Source organism: Acinonyx jubatus, chromosome B2, assembly GCF_027475565.1.
Source record: "Acinonyx jubatus isolate Ajub_Pintada_27869175 chromosome B2, VMU_Ajub_asm_v1.0, whole genome shotgun sequence".
NCBI classification, from domain to species: domain Eukaryota; kingdom Metazoa; phylum Chordata; class Mammalia; order Carnivora; family Felidae; genus Acinonyx; species Acinonyx jubatus.
The window spans coordinates 15,565,182-15,584,910 of record NC_069385.1 but is presented as its reverse complement, the minus strand read 5'-3'; the positions used below and the strand labels follow the sequence as shown (position 1 = coordinate 15,584,910).

The 19,729-nt window shown below is 41.5% G+C and overlaps 1 protein-coding gene across 1 annotated transcript in view; it reads left to right on the top strand.

The window, feature by feature from the left end:
- The window catches only part of CCDC170 (coiled-coil domain containing 170), a 99,616-nt gene extending 80,559 nt beyond the window's left edge, over positions 1-19,057 (top strand). Inside the window, exons 10-11 of the mRNA XM_027056627.2 lie at positions 14,836-15,072; positions 16,797-19,057. Of these exons, the coding sequence (XP_026912428.1) occupies positions 14,836-15,072; positions 16,797-16,958 (399 nt within the window). The 3' untranslated portion in view covers positions 16,959-19,057. The remainder of the gene's footprint in view (positions 1-14,835; positions 15,073-16,796) is intronic.
- The last annotated feature ends 672 nt before the right edge of the window (positions 19,058-19,729 follow it).

The window sequence follows — 19,729 nt, the reverse complement described above, 5'->3', positions numbered from 1 at the left end:
CTGAGGCAGCATCAGTGTCATAAAACCAGGTTTTACAAATGTCCTGTGGGGGATACAGAGTGTTTCTAGGTGGTGTCTCACGGGGCATTATATAATGTTGAGCCCTGAAGTGGAAAATGGATTCCCTTTAATTTTTCTTTCAATTCTTCCATTGTCAAGGAGAAAATCTTAATTAGAAGTTATTAAGGCAAAAACTGTAAGAGACTCTTAAATACAGAGAACAAACTGAGAATTGCTGGGGGTGGGGGTTGGGTTAAATGGGTGACGGGCATCAAGGAGGGCACTTTCGGGGTGAGCACTGGGTGTTGTACGTAAGAGATGAATCACTGGGTTCTACTCCTGAAGCCAAGACTACACTGTGTGGTAACTAACTTGAAAAAAAAAAAAAGTTACTATGTCTTTACTACTATTATTGCTATACCTCCGACTTTGGGCCTAAGAAGATTCTTTTCTACTCATTGGCTTCCTCGTGTTGAAGGAAAGATGAGGATGGTTCCTATAATTGGTGTTAAACATTCAGGTACCAAAACATAGACTAGGGATGATAAATAAAGTGAACCTGGATTTCAAAACAGGGAGATGAATTCCGTCATCTAGAAAGGGACATGTTTCATTATAAACGTGTTTCGGTGGAATAGTTCAAATTCTTCAAACAAATCTGTGATATAAGGAAAGGGTAAACAGCACTCTTTTTTTGTTTTGTTTTGTTTTGAGAGGGGGCAAGTGAGCAAGGGGCAGAGAGAGAGGGAGAGAGAGATGAGGAGAGAGGGAGAGAAGGGGGGGTCTCACCCGAAGCAGGGTTCGGACTCACAAACCGTGGGATCGTGGCCCGAGCCAAAGTCCAATGCTTAACTGATTGAGCCACCCAGGCGCCCCGCACTGGGGATTTTCATACACCGAGCTTGCTGAACTCCACGAAGCCAGAGGAGAAGAGAATGTGGAGCAGTCTGGGTGATTCCTAAGGACAAGTAAGTGGGAGTGACACCGAGGAAGCTGAGGCATGCTGGCTGCCTAGAGGAAGGACTCAAGTGAGATGTCCTAATAAGACCACCACTGTGTTTCTGAAACCATGTGTGGTGATGCTGGTAGCTGCAGGGTGAGCCGCCCGGCCTCCTGTCCCCAGTCCCCTCCGCCCTACAGCTGAGGACATCTGGCTCCTACCAACAAATTTTCCCCGTCTCATAGAGTGCGGTTTTCTGTCCTCAGGAGAAATTACGAAACTTAATTTAACAAGTCAGGATTGATTCAACCTCGCGGTTTATTTTCCTGCTAACCTAGTTCTGAAATGTGCATTGCTTCTGCGGCTAACATCGGAGCAACTGTTCCCCATAATTGGGTTGCCGCTCTGTTCTTTCTACTCCGCCCATCTCCTTATAACCTCAGAGACCCTTGCTTCCCTTGATACTAGAGTCCTGCCCTGCTTTTTCCAGTTTCCAAGAACTGCGACTCCATCTTTGAACGAAGCCGGCTGGGCCCTAATGTCAGGACTCTGACATTAACCTGCGGGTTCCAGCTACCTTGATGTGTGTTTCCAGATACTGTAAAGCTAAAATATAATAATGTGGCAAATGAATATTCTATAAAACATGGTACAACAATTAGCTGCCATTTTAGCTAATTTTGTCACTGCTGATGGGTGGCAGTTATACTCTGCGCCTTCAGAATTACCATAACTCAGGAGGCTGAATAAGGTTGGCTTACACGGAGCACGGTGGCGCTCAGTCTAGCAACAGAGGACGTGATGATGGGACAAGGGATTCCCCATCGGTGACACCCAGGAATGGGGCCCAGCACCCGCTGGGTGAGAGTGAGTGATGAGTGGTTTTAGAGGTGGGGCACTTCCTGGCTAATGGCAGTGTGGGGGCCCACTGGGGCCGTGGGTCCGAGGAGGGCATCTTCCAGGCTAAGGGTATTGGCAGTAGGGCTGGGACCCCTAGCTGAGACAACCCCGTGTATCGGAAACGGTGTTGGGGAGAGAGTAGCCCACACTTGCTGTAGCAGAAGCTGGAAAACAGCCAGTGGAAGTTGAATCCTGTGTCTATAGAGGACGTTCCCGTCTGGTCTCAACGACCTCTGCCTCAGCTCTGCACCGTATGTCACCTGGATTATTGTAATTATCTGCAAGTGGTCTTTCCACTTAGCCTTTCACAAGCAAGCCTGATTTCTGTAATTAAGTTTTGCTCTTTGGCTGGTAGGATTATGCCACAGGTGGTTCTGGGGTAGTGTCTGATCGAATGACTTTCTATTCCCGTGTCTGTGGTATAAAGCAACGTTTTCAAGCGTGGGGCATGTACCCCCTGTGGCGTGTGAAATGCTTCTAGGTGGCACTATGTAATGTTCACTTTGAAGTGAAAGATGGATTCCCTTTAATTTTTCTTTCAATTCTTTCCCCATCAAGGAGAAAATCTTAATTAGAGGTTATTATGTTTTTATGCCTCTAGAACATTTGCTGGTCTGCTTTTCAAGCAAAGAATAAGCCTTAAGCTCAGTGCTGAGCACAAGAAATAGTACCTAGCAATGCTGTTTTGTGTTTATTGTATAGTGGCTTTTTCTTCTTTAAACATTTTATATTTAAAATTTTAATTTTATTAAATTCCACTATAATTAACATACAGTGTTACATTAGTTTCAGGTGTACAATACAGTGATCAACAATCCTATACATTATTCAGTGCTCCTCACAATAAGTTGTACAATATTTGTTTTGTTTTTTTTTAATTAAAAAATTTTTTTAATTAATTTTTTAATGTGTATTCATTTTTAAGAGATGGAGGGAGAGCACAAGTGGGGGAGGGTCAGAGAGAGGGAGACACAGAATCCAAAGCAGGTTTCAGATTCTGACCTGTCGGCACTGAGCCTGACACGGGGCTTGAACCTGTGGATCGTGAGATCATGACCTGAGCCGAAGTCAGACATTCAACTGACTGAGCCACCCAGGGGCCCCTGTGTTTGTTTTATTGATGTCTTCCTGTTGTGGCAAATTCTTTTTTTTTTTTTTTGGTCATTTTATATGTTTTATTAACATTTATTTTTGTTCTCTAATTATTAATGCAAAAGAGAAGGTAGGGTTAGTCTCTGGTCTTGGTAAAGTCCAAAATCAAATGGCACGGTTTCCTACATTTTTGGATTCTGTACTGCATTTGTCCCACACAATAAAGATGAGTAGTAAGTACAGCAGTAATAGTCATACTCTCCTTCCTACGACAGAAGATCCTGTGAAAGTGGTATTCATAGTTGTCCCCAACTCTTCGACATTATTAATCCATATTTTTCTTTTTAAAATTTAAAAAAAAAATTACATCCAAGTTAGCATACAGTGCAACAATGATTTCAGGAGTAGATTCCTTTGCCCTTTACCCATTTGGCCCATCCCCCCTCCTACAACCCCTCTAGTAACCCTCAGTTTGTTCTCCATATTCAAGAGTCTCTCTTGTGTTTTGTCCCCCTCCCCGCTTTTATATTATTTTTGTTTCCCTTCCCTTATGTTCATTTGTTTGGTATCTTAAAGTCTTCATATGAGTGAAGTCACATGGTATTTGTCTTTCTCTGACTGATTTCGCTTAGCATAATACCCTCTAGTTCCATCCATGTAGTTACAAATGGCAAGATTTCATTCTTTTTGATTGCCAAGTAATACTCCATTGTATCTATATACCACCTCTTCTTTATCCATTCATCCTTCAATGGACATTTGGGCTCTTTCCATACTTTGGCTATTGTTGATAGTGCTGCTATAAACATGGGGGTGCATGTGTCCCTTCGAAACAGCACACCTGTATCCCTTGGATAAATACCTAGTAGTGCAATTGCTGGGTCGTAGGGTAGTTCTATTTTTAGTTTTTTGAGGAACCTCCATCCTGTTTTCCAGAGTGGCTGCACCAGTTTGCATTCCTACCAGCAGTGCAAAAGAGATCCTCTTTCTCTGCATCCTCGCCAACATCTGTTGTTGCCTGAGTTGTTAATGTTAGCCATTCTGACAGGTGTGAGGTTATATCTCACTGTGGTGTTGATTTGTATTTCCCTGATGATGAGTGATGTGGGACATTTTTTCATGTGTCAGTTGGCCATCTGGATGTCTTCTTTGGAAAGTGTCTATTCATGTCTTTTGCCCATTTCTCCACTGGATTATTTGTTATTTGGGTGTTGAGTTTGAGAAGTTCTTTGTAGATTTTGGATACTAACCCTTTATCTGATATGTTGTTTGGAAATATCTTCTCCCATTCTGTTGGTTGCCTTTTAGTTTTGCTGATTGTTTCCTTTGCTGTGCAGAAGCTTTTTATTTTGATGAGGTCCCAATAGTTCATTTTTGCTTTTGTTTCCCTTGCCTCTGGAGACGTGTTGAGTAAGAAGTTGCTGCGGTCAAGGTCAAAGAGGTTTTTGCCTGCTTTCTCCTCAAGGATTTTGATGGCTTCCTGTCTTACATTTAGGTGTTTCATCCATTTTGTGTATCTTTTTGTGTATGGTGTGAGAAAGTGGTCCAGGTTCATTTTTCTGCATGTCGCTGTCCAGTTTTCCCAGCACCACTTGCTGAAGAGACTGTCTTTATTCTGTTGGATATTCTTTCCTGCTTTGTTAAAGATTAGTTGGCCATATATTTATGGGTCCATTTCTGAGTTATCTATTCTGTTCCATTGACCTGAGTGTCTGTTTTTGTACCATGTTGTGGCAAATTCTAGTGAAATCATATAATATTCCTTTTAATAGAAGTGAATTCAGAGACGCTTGGGTGGCTCAGTCAGTTAAGTGTCTGATTTAGGCTCAGGTCATGGTCTCACGGTTGGTGAGTTTGAGCCCTGTGTCAGGCTCCATGCTGACAGTGTGGAGCCTGCTTGGATTCTGTCTCTCTTCCTCTTTCTTTGTCCTTCTCTCACTTGCACTTTCTCTCTCTCTAAATAGATAAATAAACTTAAAAAAAAAAAAAGAAATTCAAGTAAGTTAAAAAGGTGGTTGAGTTAAAAAAAATGATTACCATAGGTGATACATGGATATGGCAAAGATTGTGGAGGTGGAATGGGAATAAATGAGCCATAGACAAAGAGATTGGAGGAGGGGATAACACTAGTGGTAATTAGATGCAGTAAGCAGGCGAATAGAAGCTCTAATTGGCTGCTGCTGACACCATGATGATTTCCAGAGTCAAGGAGTGGTGGAAGAAAAAGCTGGGCAGCGGACAGGGGCCCGATCATCCAGGGCCTTGTGTAATCTCCTAAGATGCTTAGACTTGTCCTCTGTGTCCTGGGGAGCCACTGGAGAATTTCAAACAGGAGAGTGAAGTCACCAGGGAAGACACTAAAAGGAAACCGAGGGATTTGAGAGAGCAGGGGGTCTCCAGAATGAGACTATGACCAATAGCATCAAGAGTAGCAGTAAGGTAGAGACCAAAGGACTATTCACTGCACTTGGCATTGGGACATCTATGGCTCAGGCACGTGTAGTGTAGATTGTAGTGGTAGTGGGTGAGGGCTTGGAGAATAAGTCAAATTCCAGTATGCTGAGGGATGAAGGAGAAGACACAAAGTCAGTGGCCTGCTCTTCCGGAATTCTTGGATGAAAAAGGGAAGAGTTGGGAAAGGAAATAAAGTTGGCTTGTGTGTTCATTTGTTTTATTTTGCATAAAGAGATCCACACCTTTTTATAGCTAAGATTATAGGGAAGGTATAGGAGAGGTGGGTTTTGACTGGCTCAACAATTACTCAGGCCCCTAAACATTTAAATAGGATGCTAAGCTAAGTCTGCCTTCCAGTGGAGAACAGAGATCTAACTAACACAGTGAATGCCAACTTCATGAATTTATCAGAGATTTTAGTTACAAATGACTTTTTTTTGGTTTGAGACATATAATATTAGTGCCCAAGACAGACTAATGATATCAATTATTCATCTTTGTACATTGCCTGTGCTTGTCCCTGTATTTATTATTCATAAGGTAACATTACTGAACATTAGCAAAGATGGCCTTTCTATATTCATTTTCTGTGGCTGCCGTAACCAATGACCACAAACTGGGTAGCTTAATACAATAGAAATGGTTTCTTCTCATAATTTTGGAGGACAGGAGCCTGAAACCAAGATGTTGACAAGGTTGATTCCCTCTGGGGAACCTGAGGGTGACTCCTCTCCATGCCTTTCTTTTGGCTCCTGGTTGCTGCTGACAGCCCTTGGCTTTTGCACCTGCAGAATCCCTCTCTGCTGCCATCCTTACGTGACCTTCCCCTCTTGTGTCCTTCCTTTTCTGTCTCTTATAAGGACACCCAGCATTGGCTTTAGGGCCCACCCTAATCCAGGATGATATCATCATGATATCCTTACCTTAATTATACCTGCAAAGGCCCTTATTCTAAATAAGGCACATTCTGAGGTTCTGGGTGGACATATATATTTTTGGTGGGGAGGGGCACTGTTCAGCCCAGTACACTTAGTAAATTAAGAATTAATTTCACCATTTATGGAGGATCAGTATAAAAAATAATAATTTGGGCGTGTCTGGGTGGCTCAATTGGTTAAGCATCCAACTTCGGCTCAGGTCATGATCTCACCATTAGGGCGTTTGAGCCCTGCCTCGGGCTCTGTGCTGACAACTCAGATCCTGGAGACTGCTTCGGATTCTCTTTCTCTCTGCTCCTCCCCTGCTTGTGCTCTGTCTCTGTCTCTCTCAAAAAATAAAATAAACATTAAAAATAATAATTTGAATTTCATTTCTATGTCTTAAAAAGTCAAGATATAATTCACATGCTGTGAAATTCACTTTTTTTTTTAATCCAAATGTCAGCTTTATTAGGTAAAAGTTGGTTGGAGAACATGGTGTAAAACCATGGACTGACTTTCTCTTTCTTTCTTTCTTTCTTTCTTTCTTTCTTTCTTTCTTTCTTTCTTTCAACTTCTTTATTTTATCTTATTTTTAAAGATTTTTAAATTTACATCTAAGTTAGCATATAGTGCAATAATGATTTCAGGAGTAGAATTCAATGCTTCATCCCCTATGTATAATAACACCCAGTGCTCATCCCAACAAGTATCTTCCTTAATGCCCCTTACTCATTTAGCCCATCCCCTCACTCATACCCCCACTAGTAATCCTCTGTTTGTTCTCCATATTTATGAGTCTCTTCTGTTTTCTCCCTCTCCCTGTTTTTATATTATTTTTGTTTCCCTTCCCTTATGTTCATCTGTTTTGTCTCTTAAAGTCATCGTATGAGTGAAGTCATGTGATTTTTGTCTTTCTCTGACTAATTTCACTTAGCATAATACCCTCCAGTTCCATCCACGTTGTTACAAATGGCAAGATTTCATTCTTTTTGATTGCCGAGTAATACTCCATTGTATATATATACCACCTCTTCTTTATCCATTCATCCTTCGATGGACATTTGGACTCTTTCCATACTTTGGCTATTGTTGATAGTGCTGCCATAAACATGGGGGTGCATGTGTCCCTTCGAAACAGCACACCTGTATCCCTTGGATAAATACCTAGTAGTGCAATTGCTGGGTCGTAGGGTAGCTCTGTTTTTTAATTTTTTGAGGAACGTCCATACTGTTCTCCAGAGTGGCTGCACAAGTTTGCATTCCCACCAGCAGTGCAAAAGAGTTCCTCTTTCTCCGCATCCTCGCCAAGATCTGTTGTTGCCTGAGTTGTTAATGTTAGCCATTTTGACAGGTGTGAGGTGCTTAATTTTATTATATCATAGAAGAAGGGAGAGAGAGGAGAGCGAGGGCTACAGGGAGATTGACTGACTGATTTTAAGGAATTGGCTCACATGATTATGGATTTGGTAAGTTTAAAATCTGGGGATAGGGTGGCAGGAAGAGCTGATATTGCAGTTCAAGTCCAAAGGTTGTCTTCTGGTAGAATTCCCTCTTGCTCGGGGAGAGTCACTTTTGTTCTATTCAGGCCTTTGAATGATTGGATGAAGCCCATCCACACTATGGAAGGGAGATCTACTTTACTGAAAGTCCATTGACTTAAATGTTAATCTCACCCTGAGACACCCTCACAGAAATATCCATGCTTCACCACATATCTGGGCTCTGTGGCCCAGCGCAGTTGACACATAATGTTAACCATCACAGTACCTTTTTATGCCGAATACTTTTCCGTCGTTTGGATATACCACACTTCATTTATGCATTCAGCATTTGAAGGACATTTTGATTGTTTCCACTTTTTAGCTATTGTGAACAAGGCTGTTGGCAACATTTGTGTGGAGTTTTTCTGTGCATTTCTCTGTCTGTTGCAAAACTGCGCTCAAAGACCTTGACTCCTAGGTTATCCCAATCTCCCTTTTAAAGACTCATGCAGTAAATTTCCCCTGAATTCTTGACCAGGAAAAAACGGACCTCTCCAGATGAGCTATTAAATTTGAAGTCGGCAGGCAAACCTGATTACTATAGAAATCTTTTTGAAAGAAAAATATTCTTTTATAGATTCCCCTCCCTGTGTTGAGTCAAAATAACTTTATTACAATATCGCTTTCATATATACAAACTTAACGCTGTATAGAAATTTCTTAATCTTGGTACATTTTTACCACTGTAAATTTCGAACAGATTTAGAAAAACAGTGAAGTATAAAAATAAACACATTAATGACATAAATTCAATATGCCAGATTATGTTATTCCCCTACAATCATTGTGAATAAGAATGTGTAGTGTCAGTTGCTTATGGTACAGTTTCTTTTGAGTTTATGTTTTCTAAGGACAGAACATTTATGCTACCCTGTGATTTAATTCAGTGCTTCAGATATTTTGTTTGCACATGCACCATGACATAGTTTAGACTTCATTTGGCATGAACACATTATTTATGCATTAACTCCACCTTTGCTCTTCTCTCATTAACCTAGAATAATTAAAGTAGTACTACTAATTGGTACAAACGTAGATTTTTTGCACAAATGCAAACACAGGCACTGACATCATGTGGCAGCACTCCAGAGGATCCAGAAAACGCTTTGTGTAACTCATAGAGCACCATTTGATTCTTAGCCTGTGTTGGTTATGATCAGTTTCAGCTAAATATATTGAAAGATCCCCTCATAACCGTGGCTTAGGTAGGAGAGATGTTTATTCCTTTCTCATGGAAAGGAAGACATGCCATGCTTAGTGGGATGGCTCTGGGGTCATCAGCAACCCTGGCTTGTTCTTTCTGCTCCACTGTCCTAGCAACAGCTTTTATCCTCAATGCCACTTCTTGACACAAGCTGGCTGCTGGGGCTCTGGCCTCATTCCAGCCACCTGTGAGGAGGAAAGGGAGGCCTGAAGGCCACTTTCCAGGAACAACACAATGCTTTGCATTTCTCCATTGGCCAGAAGTTAGTCCCTGGACCTCACTTAGATGAAGTCAGCCTGAGAAATGGGTCTATTCTGGGCAGGAAGGACAAAAGAAAGAATAGATATTTGGTGGAAAGGTATCAGCTTTCCATATGTACCATGTGGCCCAATTTTGGTAGGGAGCTGTGCCCTTAAATCAGTAGTCAGACAACAAAAGGGACAAAAACTCAATGAAAAGCCATTGTTATCTTCATTGTAGTGTCTTAAGAAAACACCAAAAGGGAATAACACTCCTTAGCCAGCAGCAAAGGCCTCTCCCTCATGCTACCTCTCTTGATAATCTCCCACACAAGATAGCTTCTCCTCATGCTCCTTCTCCACTCCAGAACTATATCCAACCCAGTCAGGGCAGTCTTTCTTTGTATGTATAGTTTTGTAACCTACCATCTTGGATTCAATGGAGGTAGGTCCACTGGCTTGGAATTGCTTTGAGCTCTCCTCACTTTGAATGTGTGCACCAAGGAGAACCTACAAAGAAGAACTTCTTGGGTTGTAGAATGGGTTAAAGAATGGGTTGTAGAAGAGTGGAAGTGTGCTCAGATTGCAACGTCAAATGAACCCCTTCCTTTAATTTCAGCTTCAGTTTCCTTCTAGTAAGATACCTATGGTTGGTTCTCTTTAGTAGAGACATGACATGTTTTTGGGCCGTGGGGATACTCTCCTGCTGTGCTACCCCACTGTCTTCAAGGAGTCTGTGTGAGGTGCCTAGCTCCTTCCTGCAGGTTTGCATTTTCTATGCAGTTTCTTGAAAACCCTCCAGCTAGAGAATTTAGATCCTCGAGGCCGGGGGTTGGGGAGTGGGGTGGGGAGGGAATTCAACACATCAGATTTTAAAATTAATCACCATCTCTTTGAGGGCCTTCAGACCTTCTGACATGACAGAGAATCATTCACCAGATTTTGAAATTTTTTCTCTCAAGAAGACACTCAGAACCTTCTCCATCCTTGCTGGGCTCTGGGTGGCATGTCAGTCTTGTTTATGACCAGTTCTGCCCCACCGGAAGACCATTAGCAGCACAGGCTCTTGTTGAACTCTGGGCCGGATCTGGGAGGCTCCTTTAGGGGGAACTAAGAGACCAGCTTAGCCACGCCCCCACTCCCAGGAATCTCGTTTGTTTGTTGGGTTTGATTTAGGAGTCTGAGGTCTCTGTTGTCCACTGGCTTTCAGTTCTGTTTCTGGTGGCTTGGCTCAGAGCTCCTTGACTTGCCTTTGCTCCCTGATGACAAGAACTGAGGCAGCCCTTAGGATTGTGATAATGTCTCATATTTTTCAGAAATTCTTGGCTATGAATTCTTCTCATTAGGACCTGATTTATGTACTTCCAGCTCTCCAAGCTGTGTTCCGTCACTTTTGGTAGATAGCCCACTGTAAATGTTTTTCCAGTCTGAGCAGAAAGGCTGCATGTATCTGTTAATACAAGGTTTTGAATTCAATATCCCAATCCCAGCAACTTCCCACTTTGCTGTCCATTTTCTCTGCAGCAGGGAGACAGTTTGCATATGAGGGGAATCTCTGTCTTAAAGGGAGATAGCTTTGTTTTAAAATTGATAGATTTCATTCATGTAATGTATTTGATAATCCATGGAATATATTATTTAGAGCAGCTGCTTGTATAATTTATAAATATATATATATATTAAAACGTTTATGAGTAGGATGTGTGTTGTATTGATCATGCATGGGAAAGTTCCTTTTTCTTTTTTTTCTTTTTTTTTTAATAAGAAATTTATTGTCAAATTGGTTTCCATACAACACCCAGTGCTCATCCCAACAGGTGCCCTCCTCAGTACCCATCACCCACTTTCCCCTCCCTCCCGCCCCACATCAACCCTCAGTTTATTCTCAGTTTTTAAGAGTCTCTTATGGTTTGGCTCCCTCCCTCTCTAACTTTTTTTTTTTTCCTTCCCCTCCCCCGTGGTCTTCTGTTAAGTTTCTCAGGATCCACATAAGAGTCAAAACAGATGGTATCTGTCTTTCTCTGTATGACTTATTTCACTTAACATAACTCTCTCCAGTTCCATCCACATTGCTACAAAAGGCCATATTTCATTCTTTCTCATTGCCATGTAGTATTTCATTGTGTATATAAACCACATCTTCTTTATCCATTCATCAGTTGATGGACATATAGGCTCTTTCCATAATTTGGCTATTGTTGAGAGTGCTGCTATAAACATTGGGGTACAAGTGCCTCTATGCATCAGCACTCCTGTATCCCTTGGGTAAATTCCTAGCAGTGCTATTGCTGGGTCATAGGATAGATCTATTTTTAATTTTTTGAGGAACCTCCACACTGTTTTCCAGAGTGGCTGCACCAGTTTGCATTCCCACCAACAGTGCAAGAGGGTTCCCGTTTCTCCATATCCTCTCCAGCATCTATAGTCTCCTGATTTGTTCATTTTAGCCACTCTGACTGGCTTGAAGTGGTATCTCATTGTGGTTTTGATTTGTATTTCCCTGATGAGGAGTGACATTGAGCATCTTTTCATGTGCCTGTTGGCCATCTGGATGTCTTCTTTAGAGAAGTGTCTATTCATGTTTTCTGCCCATTTCTTCACTGGATTATTTGTTTTTCGGGTGTGGAGTTTGGTGAGGTCTTTATAGATTTTGGATACAAGCCCTTGGTCTGCTATGTCATTTGCGAATATCTTTTCCCATTCCGTTGGTTGCCTTTTAGTTTTGTTGATTGTTTCCTTTGCTGTGCAGAAGCTTTTTATTTTCATGAGGTCCCAGTGGTTCATTTTTGCTTTTAATTCCCTTGCCTTTGGAGATGTATCAAGTAAGAAATTGCTATGGCTGAGGAAAGTTCCCTTTTCTGACTTCTTGTCAGAAGAAGAATTTCAAATCTATAGAACAGTTGCAAGAGTAGTATAATGGACAGTATTTTATTCTTCACATAATGATTTATGTGATAATTGTTAAATTTTACTGATTGCTGTGTTTTGCCTAATGAGGGTGGGAGGTTTTCATTTTTGCTGAACCATCTGAGAGTAAGTTACGTGCATCATGACACTTTACCCCTAAATACTTGCCTGGTATCTCTTAAGACCAAGAATACTCCTCCTCCTCCTCTTCTTCTTTTTCTTCTCCTCCTCCTCCTTCTTTTTAAATTCTTAAGTTGATGATCAAATTGCTGAATTATGGATATTTTATATAGTTCCTGGGCCATGTCACAAATTATTTTAAAGCTTTTATTTATTTATTTGTAAATGTTTATTTATTTTGAGAGAGAGAGCACACATGTCTGTGAGCGAGCAAGCAGGAGAGGAGCAGAGAGGGAGAGAGAGAGAGAGAGAGAGAGAGAGAGAGAGAGAGGGAGAGAGAATGAATGAATCCCAAGCAGGCTCCATGCTATCAGCACAGAGACCAACTTGGGGCTTGATCTCATGAACTGTGAGATCATGACCTGAGCTGAAATCAAGAGTCAGATGCTGAACCTACTGAGCCACCCAGGCACCCCAAGACCAAGAGTATTCTTCTATGTGACCACTGTACATCATCACACTCGGGAAGCACTGTCGAGGCGATACTCTATTATACTGTATCTAATATGCTAGGCATATTCAGATGTGGGTTTTGATAACTTGAAATCCATGAATGATCTGCCAGGTCCACCTCTGTAGACCTGCACTTAGTGGGTGCCATTAACTTGACTCAAGTGGTAGGTCTTCTAGTGCCATGTCATTGGCTCAAAAATGGACTCAGAGTTCCTTTCTCCACCAACTATTGACATCTTATGGCCTACGGATTTCCCAAGCTGCAGTGGTAGTTTTTATGCCTTCTTGATTGCAAGTCCCACAGCAGCTGTCAGTTTCCCAAGGATTACCTGTCTCTTGCATGGAACCAATTGGGAGCTTTGAGTTTGTCCAAGCATGTCTGCCATCAGCCTCCTCTCTGCCGGAAAAGGAGCTAAATTCTTAAGAAGTTGTGTGTGTTATAGTGGATGGAACCAAATTTCCATTATCTAATTTCAGAACATTTGCATCATCCTTAAAACCCATTAGCAGTTACTCCCCAATCTCCCCTCCCACCAGTCCCTGGCCTTTTCCAGATCTTTCATATAAATGGACTAATACAGTCAGCGGTCTTTTGTGACTGACTTTTCCCCCTTAGCATAATATTTTTGGGGTTCGTCCAAGGTGTCAGGATTTTCATTTCTTCTTGTTGCCAAATGACATTCCAGTGCATGGAGAGACCACATTTTATGTATCTGCTCATCAGTTGATGGGTATTTGGGTTGTTTTGACTCTTTGGTGATCATGAATAGTGCTGCTGTATACAGTTTTTTTTTGCATACAGGTTCTGTATGACACAAGTTTTCAAATCTCTTGAATATATAAACCTGGATGTGGAATTGCTGGGTCCTGTGTTAACTCTGTGTTTAACATTTCGAAAACTGGTTAACTGGTTTTCATAGCAGCTACACTAGCTGCTTCCCATCATCAGTATGTAAGGGCTGCGACTTCTCCACATCCTTGCCAACACTTGTTATTGTGTCTCGTTTTGGTTATGGTCATCCCAGTGCGTGTTAAGTGCTAGCTCATTCATATTTATTTTTAATGGTCAGTTTTAAAAATTTTGTGTCAAATATGAAAACTGCCTCCAGTTCTTTTTTTTTTTAAATTGTGGTGAAATATACATAACATAAAAGCTACCATTTTAACCATTAAAAAATTTTTTTAAAAATGTTTATTTATTTTTGAGAGAGAGAGAGAGAGCGCGCACAAGCAGGGGAGGAGCAAAGAGAGGGAGAGACACAGAATCTGAAACAGGCTCCAGGCTCTGAGATGTCAGCACAGAGCCCGATGGGGGACTCGAACTCACAAACCATGAGATCATGACCTGAGCCGAAGCCGGACGCTCAACCGACTGAGCCATCGAGGCACCCTCATTTTAACCATTTTTAAGCGTACAACTCAGTAGCATTAAGTACATTCACAGTGTTGTGCGACCATCACCACTATCCATTTCCAGAACTTTTTTGTCATCCTAAACTGAAACTCAGTGCCCATTAAATAACTCCACATTCCTTCACTGGGGATGGAATTCTATTCTACTTTCTGTGTGAATTAGCCTATCCTAGGTACCTCATATAAAGAGAGTTATACAATAATTGTCCTTTTGTGTCTGGCTTATTTTACTTATTGTAATGTCTTTAAGGTTCATCCATGTTGTAGTATTTGCCAGAATTTCAACCTTTTTATTCATACTCTTTTGTAAGCAAATCTGGAAAAATTTTACATATTAAGCTAATAAAGACAAAGTGCCTCACACTCTACATCCTCCAATAATGGTACTCTGACATGTTTATAAACTATAACTGCCTTAAGACATGTTTGCCCAGCATGTATGCTTAGCAAAGTCTATATAACTGGGATGAATTCCATTCTTTATTCATAAAAAAGTTATTAAGTGAATTTCATTGACTTCTAGTTTATCTTGTTGATACAACTTTCCTAAATAAATACAAAAGAAATTATTGGCATTCTCTTAACTTCTTAGATTAAAACTTTGGAACAGACCAAAGCCATTGAAGACCTAAACAAATCCAGAGACAAACTTGAGAAGATGAAGGAGAAAGCTGAGAAAAAACTAATGTCTGTCAAGTCAGAACTGGATTCTACAGAGCATGAGGCTAAGGAGGATAAAGAGAGAGCCAGGAACACGATAGAAGTGGTAACCAGTGAAATGAAGACACTAAAAAAATCTCTGGAAGAAGCAGAAAAGAGAGAAAAGCAGGTGGGTAGAAATCTGGTGGTGACATCTTGTTTAGGAAAGATAGGACAATTCAAAAGCTTGACAATTACTCATATGCTTCTTCAAAAACAATTTACAAAGCTTTCTATATCATTTCAATGTATCTGTCTACCCTCTAGCATCTTTTTGCCACTAAAATAGCCACAATGATTTACTCTGCTAAGAATAATAATTCACATTTTCATGGCATGAATTGTAGAAAAGAAAAAAGACGTTCTTATCAAAGCAGCGGAAAGCCTGTGAAATGCCAGTTTCTGGTTGTGGAGAGGTTTTTATTACGCGCACTGATTGCCTCTGAAGTTTGCATCATCCCAGGCTTCAGCCTCAGGAGGGAAGGCTTATCTCCAGCAGAGATCAGTGGCAGGAAACAGTCCCAACTCTCAAACAGTGGCACCCAGACTCGATGGCCAATCTAGCCCAGATGGAAGCCATAAAACAGTCCTCACTCGCTGGCTGGTTGCAAGGAGGAGAGTTTTATCTGGTGAGCACATCAGGAGGTCACGCACAAAGAACTGTACCGGGCAGCCTGACCCCCATTGCTTTTGGGTTTCATCTCGCTCTCTTTCTGAAGCTCAAAAGGGCAGAGAGTGGACTCTCATCCTAGGATATTTTTTCTCTTTGGCTGCCTCTGCTCTGGCTCATGTGTCAGGCCGAGCCGAGGAAGGCCAAACTATAAACTGCGTGTTCTCAGAGGGAACCCTCTCAGGAATTAAGAGCTTTGACCATATTTGAAAGGGGAGAAAAGTTTGAGGGAAACTTTCTCACCAGGGACACTAGGGGGGAGAGGGTATTATGTTCCCCAAATTGGACTCAGCGTAGGAAGGAGGTTGGGATGTGAATGAACACATGGTGAGAATGTTTGGAAGGCAGTTTTCCTGGAGGTAACATCTGTCTTCAGGTTGGATTGCATCTTTTCCAAAATGGAAGGTACCTCTAGCAAGGGGTTGGCCTGATCTCCCTGATGTATCTGCTCCTGCTTTAGCGCAGAATCACAGTTGATGAGAATGTGAAGGACTATGAGGCATCTTTTCATCCATTTTCTCCAAGCTCGTCACCTCTCCATATTTCTTTTTGCGATCGACAGAGAGTAGTCCCGGAGGGTCCGATGTTATGGTTTCTGAGGAGGCTGTTTATGTGACGTCATCTGGTCATTATTTAGAGCTCCTTCTCTTTTCATCAGCTCATACTTTCTTGCCCTTTGTTCTTCCTTTAGTTTAAGTGGTTCCATGCCCACTTAAAATTCCACGTACTTATCAACGGTGTGCACAGCCACAGCATTTGTACACTTCCTAGTATACAGAACACGTACACATTCATTGTTTCATTTGATCCGAATTTCAGAACAGCTCTGGGAAGTAGGCATATGATTATTTCCCTCAGGAAGTGAGAACATGGGTCTCATTCATGGTTGCTTTTCACTGAGATTCTTGACTTGGTAGCCAATGCCACACTACCTGGCATGAAATGCCACACTAAGTGGCTGTGAAATCACTGACAGTTGGTGCCCGGAAGGACCGTGGGGGGAAGTTAGTAGATTCGCCTTCTTATTTTATAAACGAGAGGACTAAGGTAAAAGTAAGTAATTTGCCTACCTCATGTACCTCTGGGTTTTCCACAGGGTTTTGTTTGGTTGGTTGGTTGCATTCAGACCAACAGTAGTCAGCATGTTTTGTTCTCACCCTTAATGTGTGTGTTTGATATTGCAGCTGGTGGACTTCAGGGAAGTGGTTTCCCAGATGCTGGGCTTGAACATGACCAGTCTTGCACTTCCCGACTATGAAATCATCAAATGTCTTGAAAGACTGATCCATTTACATCAGCATCACTTTGTCACCTGTGCCTGCCTCAAAGATGTGACGCTTGGGTGAGACAGGCACCCACAAAGCCACTTAAAACTCCTTCATTGAATACCATGTCTCTTGAAGGAGGTAGAGCTAAGTGATGGCACACAATTCTCGATTTCACGAATTCCCGAAACCTTTGAAATTTGATCAGTATGCGAATACCATATACTTTGATGATAGAGCGAGGATCCGTCATTTGCAAAAAAAGGATCTCAGAGGTGCCAGCTGTAGGGAAATGTCTGATGCTAAAAACACCTATTGTTTTATTTGCTAGCACTTTGGGACCCAGAAGAGTTCCAGTAGATTGTAAACCTAGAATGGGCAATGGTGGTAGGGAATTTACATTTATGGGATTCCTTTTATGACTTGGGGGCTTTCCTACCCAATTTAATTCTCATAATAGCCATGTGGAGAAGGTTTAGTGTTTGATTTTACAACCTCTCTGGGGCTCAGAGAGGGTGTTACCTACCCAAGATTGCAATTGGTTAGCAATTGAACCAGAAGTCTTACCATGCTGGCTCTGGGTCAAAGGCTGTACCTTCTCTGTTACATCGCACTCCTCCCGATTCCCCTGAATTCCTGTGATCCTGGTGAAAATTGCCCCCATAAAGAAAGGCAGACATTCATAGAATCAAGAATTGAAGCCCCCAAAGTAACAGATTTATGAATGTTACCCATATGATTTCTTTAAAAGGCAATATACCAAATTATTTGGTAAAACATACATAGGGTCTGAGGTCTTGGAAGAAATTTACCTGTTTTATTTAAAAAAAAAATTTTTTTTTTAAACATTTTTATTTGTTCTTGAGACAGAGAGAGACAGAGCATGAATGGGGGAGGGGCAGAGAGAGAAGGAGACACAGAATTGGAAGCAGGCTCCAGGCCCTGAGCCATCAGCCCAGAGCCCAACGCGGGTCTCAAACTCACGGACCCTGAGATCGTGACCTGAGCCGAAGTCGGACGCTCAACCGACTGAGCCACCCAGGCGCCCCGAAATTTACATGTTTTAAATGTGGCTGCCAGATCACATTTGGTGGCAATTTTTCATGTTGGAGCAGGGTTGATCTCAGTCCTTGAGAAGTCAAACCTTTAATGTGAAACCTGTCACATGAAATCCTGTACAGTTTTATTCACCAGTTTATCAGATGCACTGACAGCAGGGGTACTTTTTTCAGATTGGGATTTTATTATGACTTTCTGTCATTTTCTGCCTTCTTTTTAAATGTGTATTTCACAGATATTTTTCAGGAAGCCATATTCTTAACTTTATTGAGAGAAACTTTTACTTTTTTGGTCGATTACCTTATTTTTGCCATATGTAATTTTCTAAACAGTTTCTGAAAAAAGTGTTGGTGTCTAATTAAAGGAGAGGGGAAAAACAGATTACATCCGAACATTAAGAGAAAAAGCATATTCTGCGGGGCACATGGGTAGCTTAGTTGGTTAAGCCTCTGACTCTTGAGTTTGGCTCAGGCCATGATCTCACAGTTCCTGAGATCGAGCCCCAAGTCAGGCTCTGCGCTGACAGCAAGGAGCCTGTTTGGGATTCTTGCTCTCCCTCCCTCTCTCTCCCTCTCCCTGGCTCATGCGTATGCATGCTCTCTTACTCTCAAAATAAATAAACTTTAGAAAAAGAGAGAAAAAGCAAATTCTAGAGGAAAGGAAATGAGTTTGACACTTATTGATGACAGATCACACAGAGGAAGAGGAAGCAACGATGTCCTCTGGGAGATGGGTCATGGTCGCCTGGCTTTCTCCCTTGTGTGCAACGATAGTATAAAGTACCTTTTGCAACTGAATAAACACACCTTCACAGCCCTGACTGAGGACATGAGCTAGGTCTGCAACAGGCTGGAGAGGCAGAATTGTATTTTCCCCGCAGAAGTCATCTCTGAAGATCCCCTCACATGCTCCATGGAGACAGTGGCTGCTGTTCTGGACCCATACACACTCAGACTGAAGGAGGCAACCTTACTGTCTGGGTCTCTGGAGGACTGAATTGCTGAGTGGCTTTGCTTCAGCCATGCCATAGAAAGGTGGGGGGTGTTCAGAGATGGAGGGATTGTTTTTATACCCCTGTTTTATATCTCTGTTCTCATTTTCCAAATACAGTCTTTAACGAACTTCGTTTATCTTCTCTGTGAAGTTATTTTCAACACTATTCGACGTCACTTTCAAAGCATAAACTCATAAAAATATTTCTCCATTTCGTGACATAAGAAAAATAAGTTCTATCTATGTGGATGGTCCATATGCACATTAACTATTTGTCAATTAGACAAGTTGAAATCCCTTAATAAAGCCATTTTCCTCCTTGTTGAAATGCCAGTTGGTTGTTGGCTTTCCCTCCATGGCATTCATTCTAGAGCTGGCAGACCAACCTCACATTTTTGTGTTAGATTTTGTTCTTCTATAATATCCATGTATATTTTATGTTGGCCAATAAAACGTGTTATGTTGATGAGATTTTCTAAATAGGGTTTTAAAATATTTAACACTAACTCTTCTACCAAATACACTTGAGTGATAATTGCCTTTGAGATGATTATTCTGGTCATTGTCTGGGACGTTTAAATGCATGCATAAAATATCTCCATTAGGAAAAAAAAAAAGAATTAAACCCAATCAGTTCTACCTTATAGTCTGTCTGTCTTACAGATGAACAGGGGATGATTCAAGGTCAAGGGGTTGTGGGCTGGAGAGTGGTTAAAGAATGTCTATATTATTTATATTGTAATAATCCTTAGGACTTGGACGTGGAGTTTAATTTTCACTGGGAAGCATTTCATGGCTAT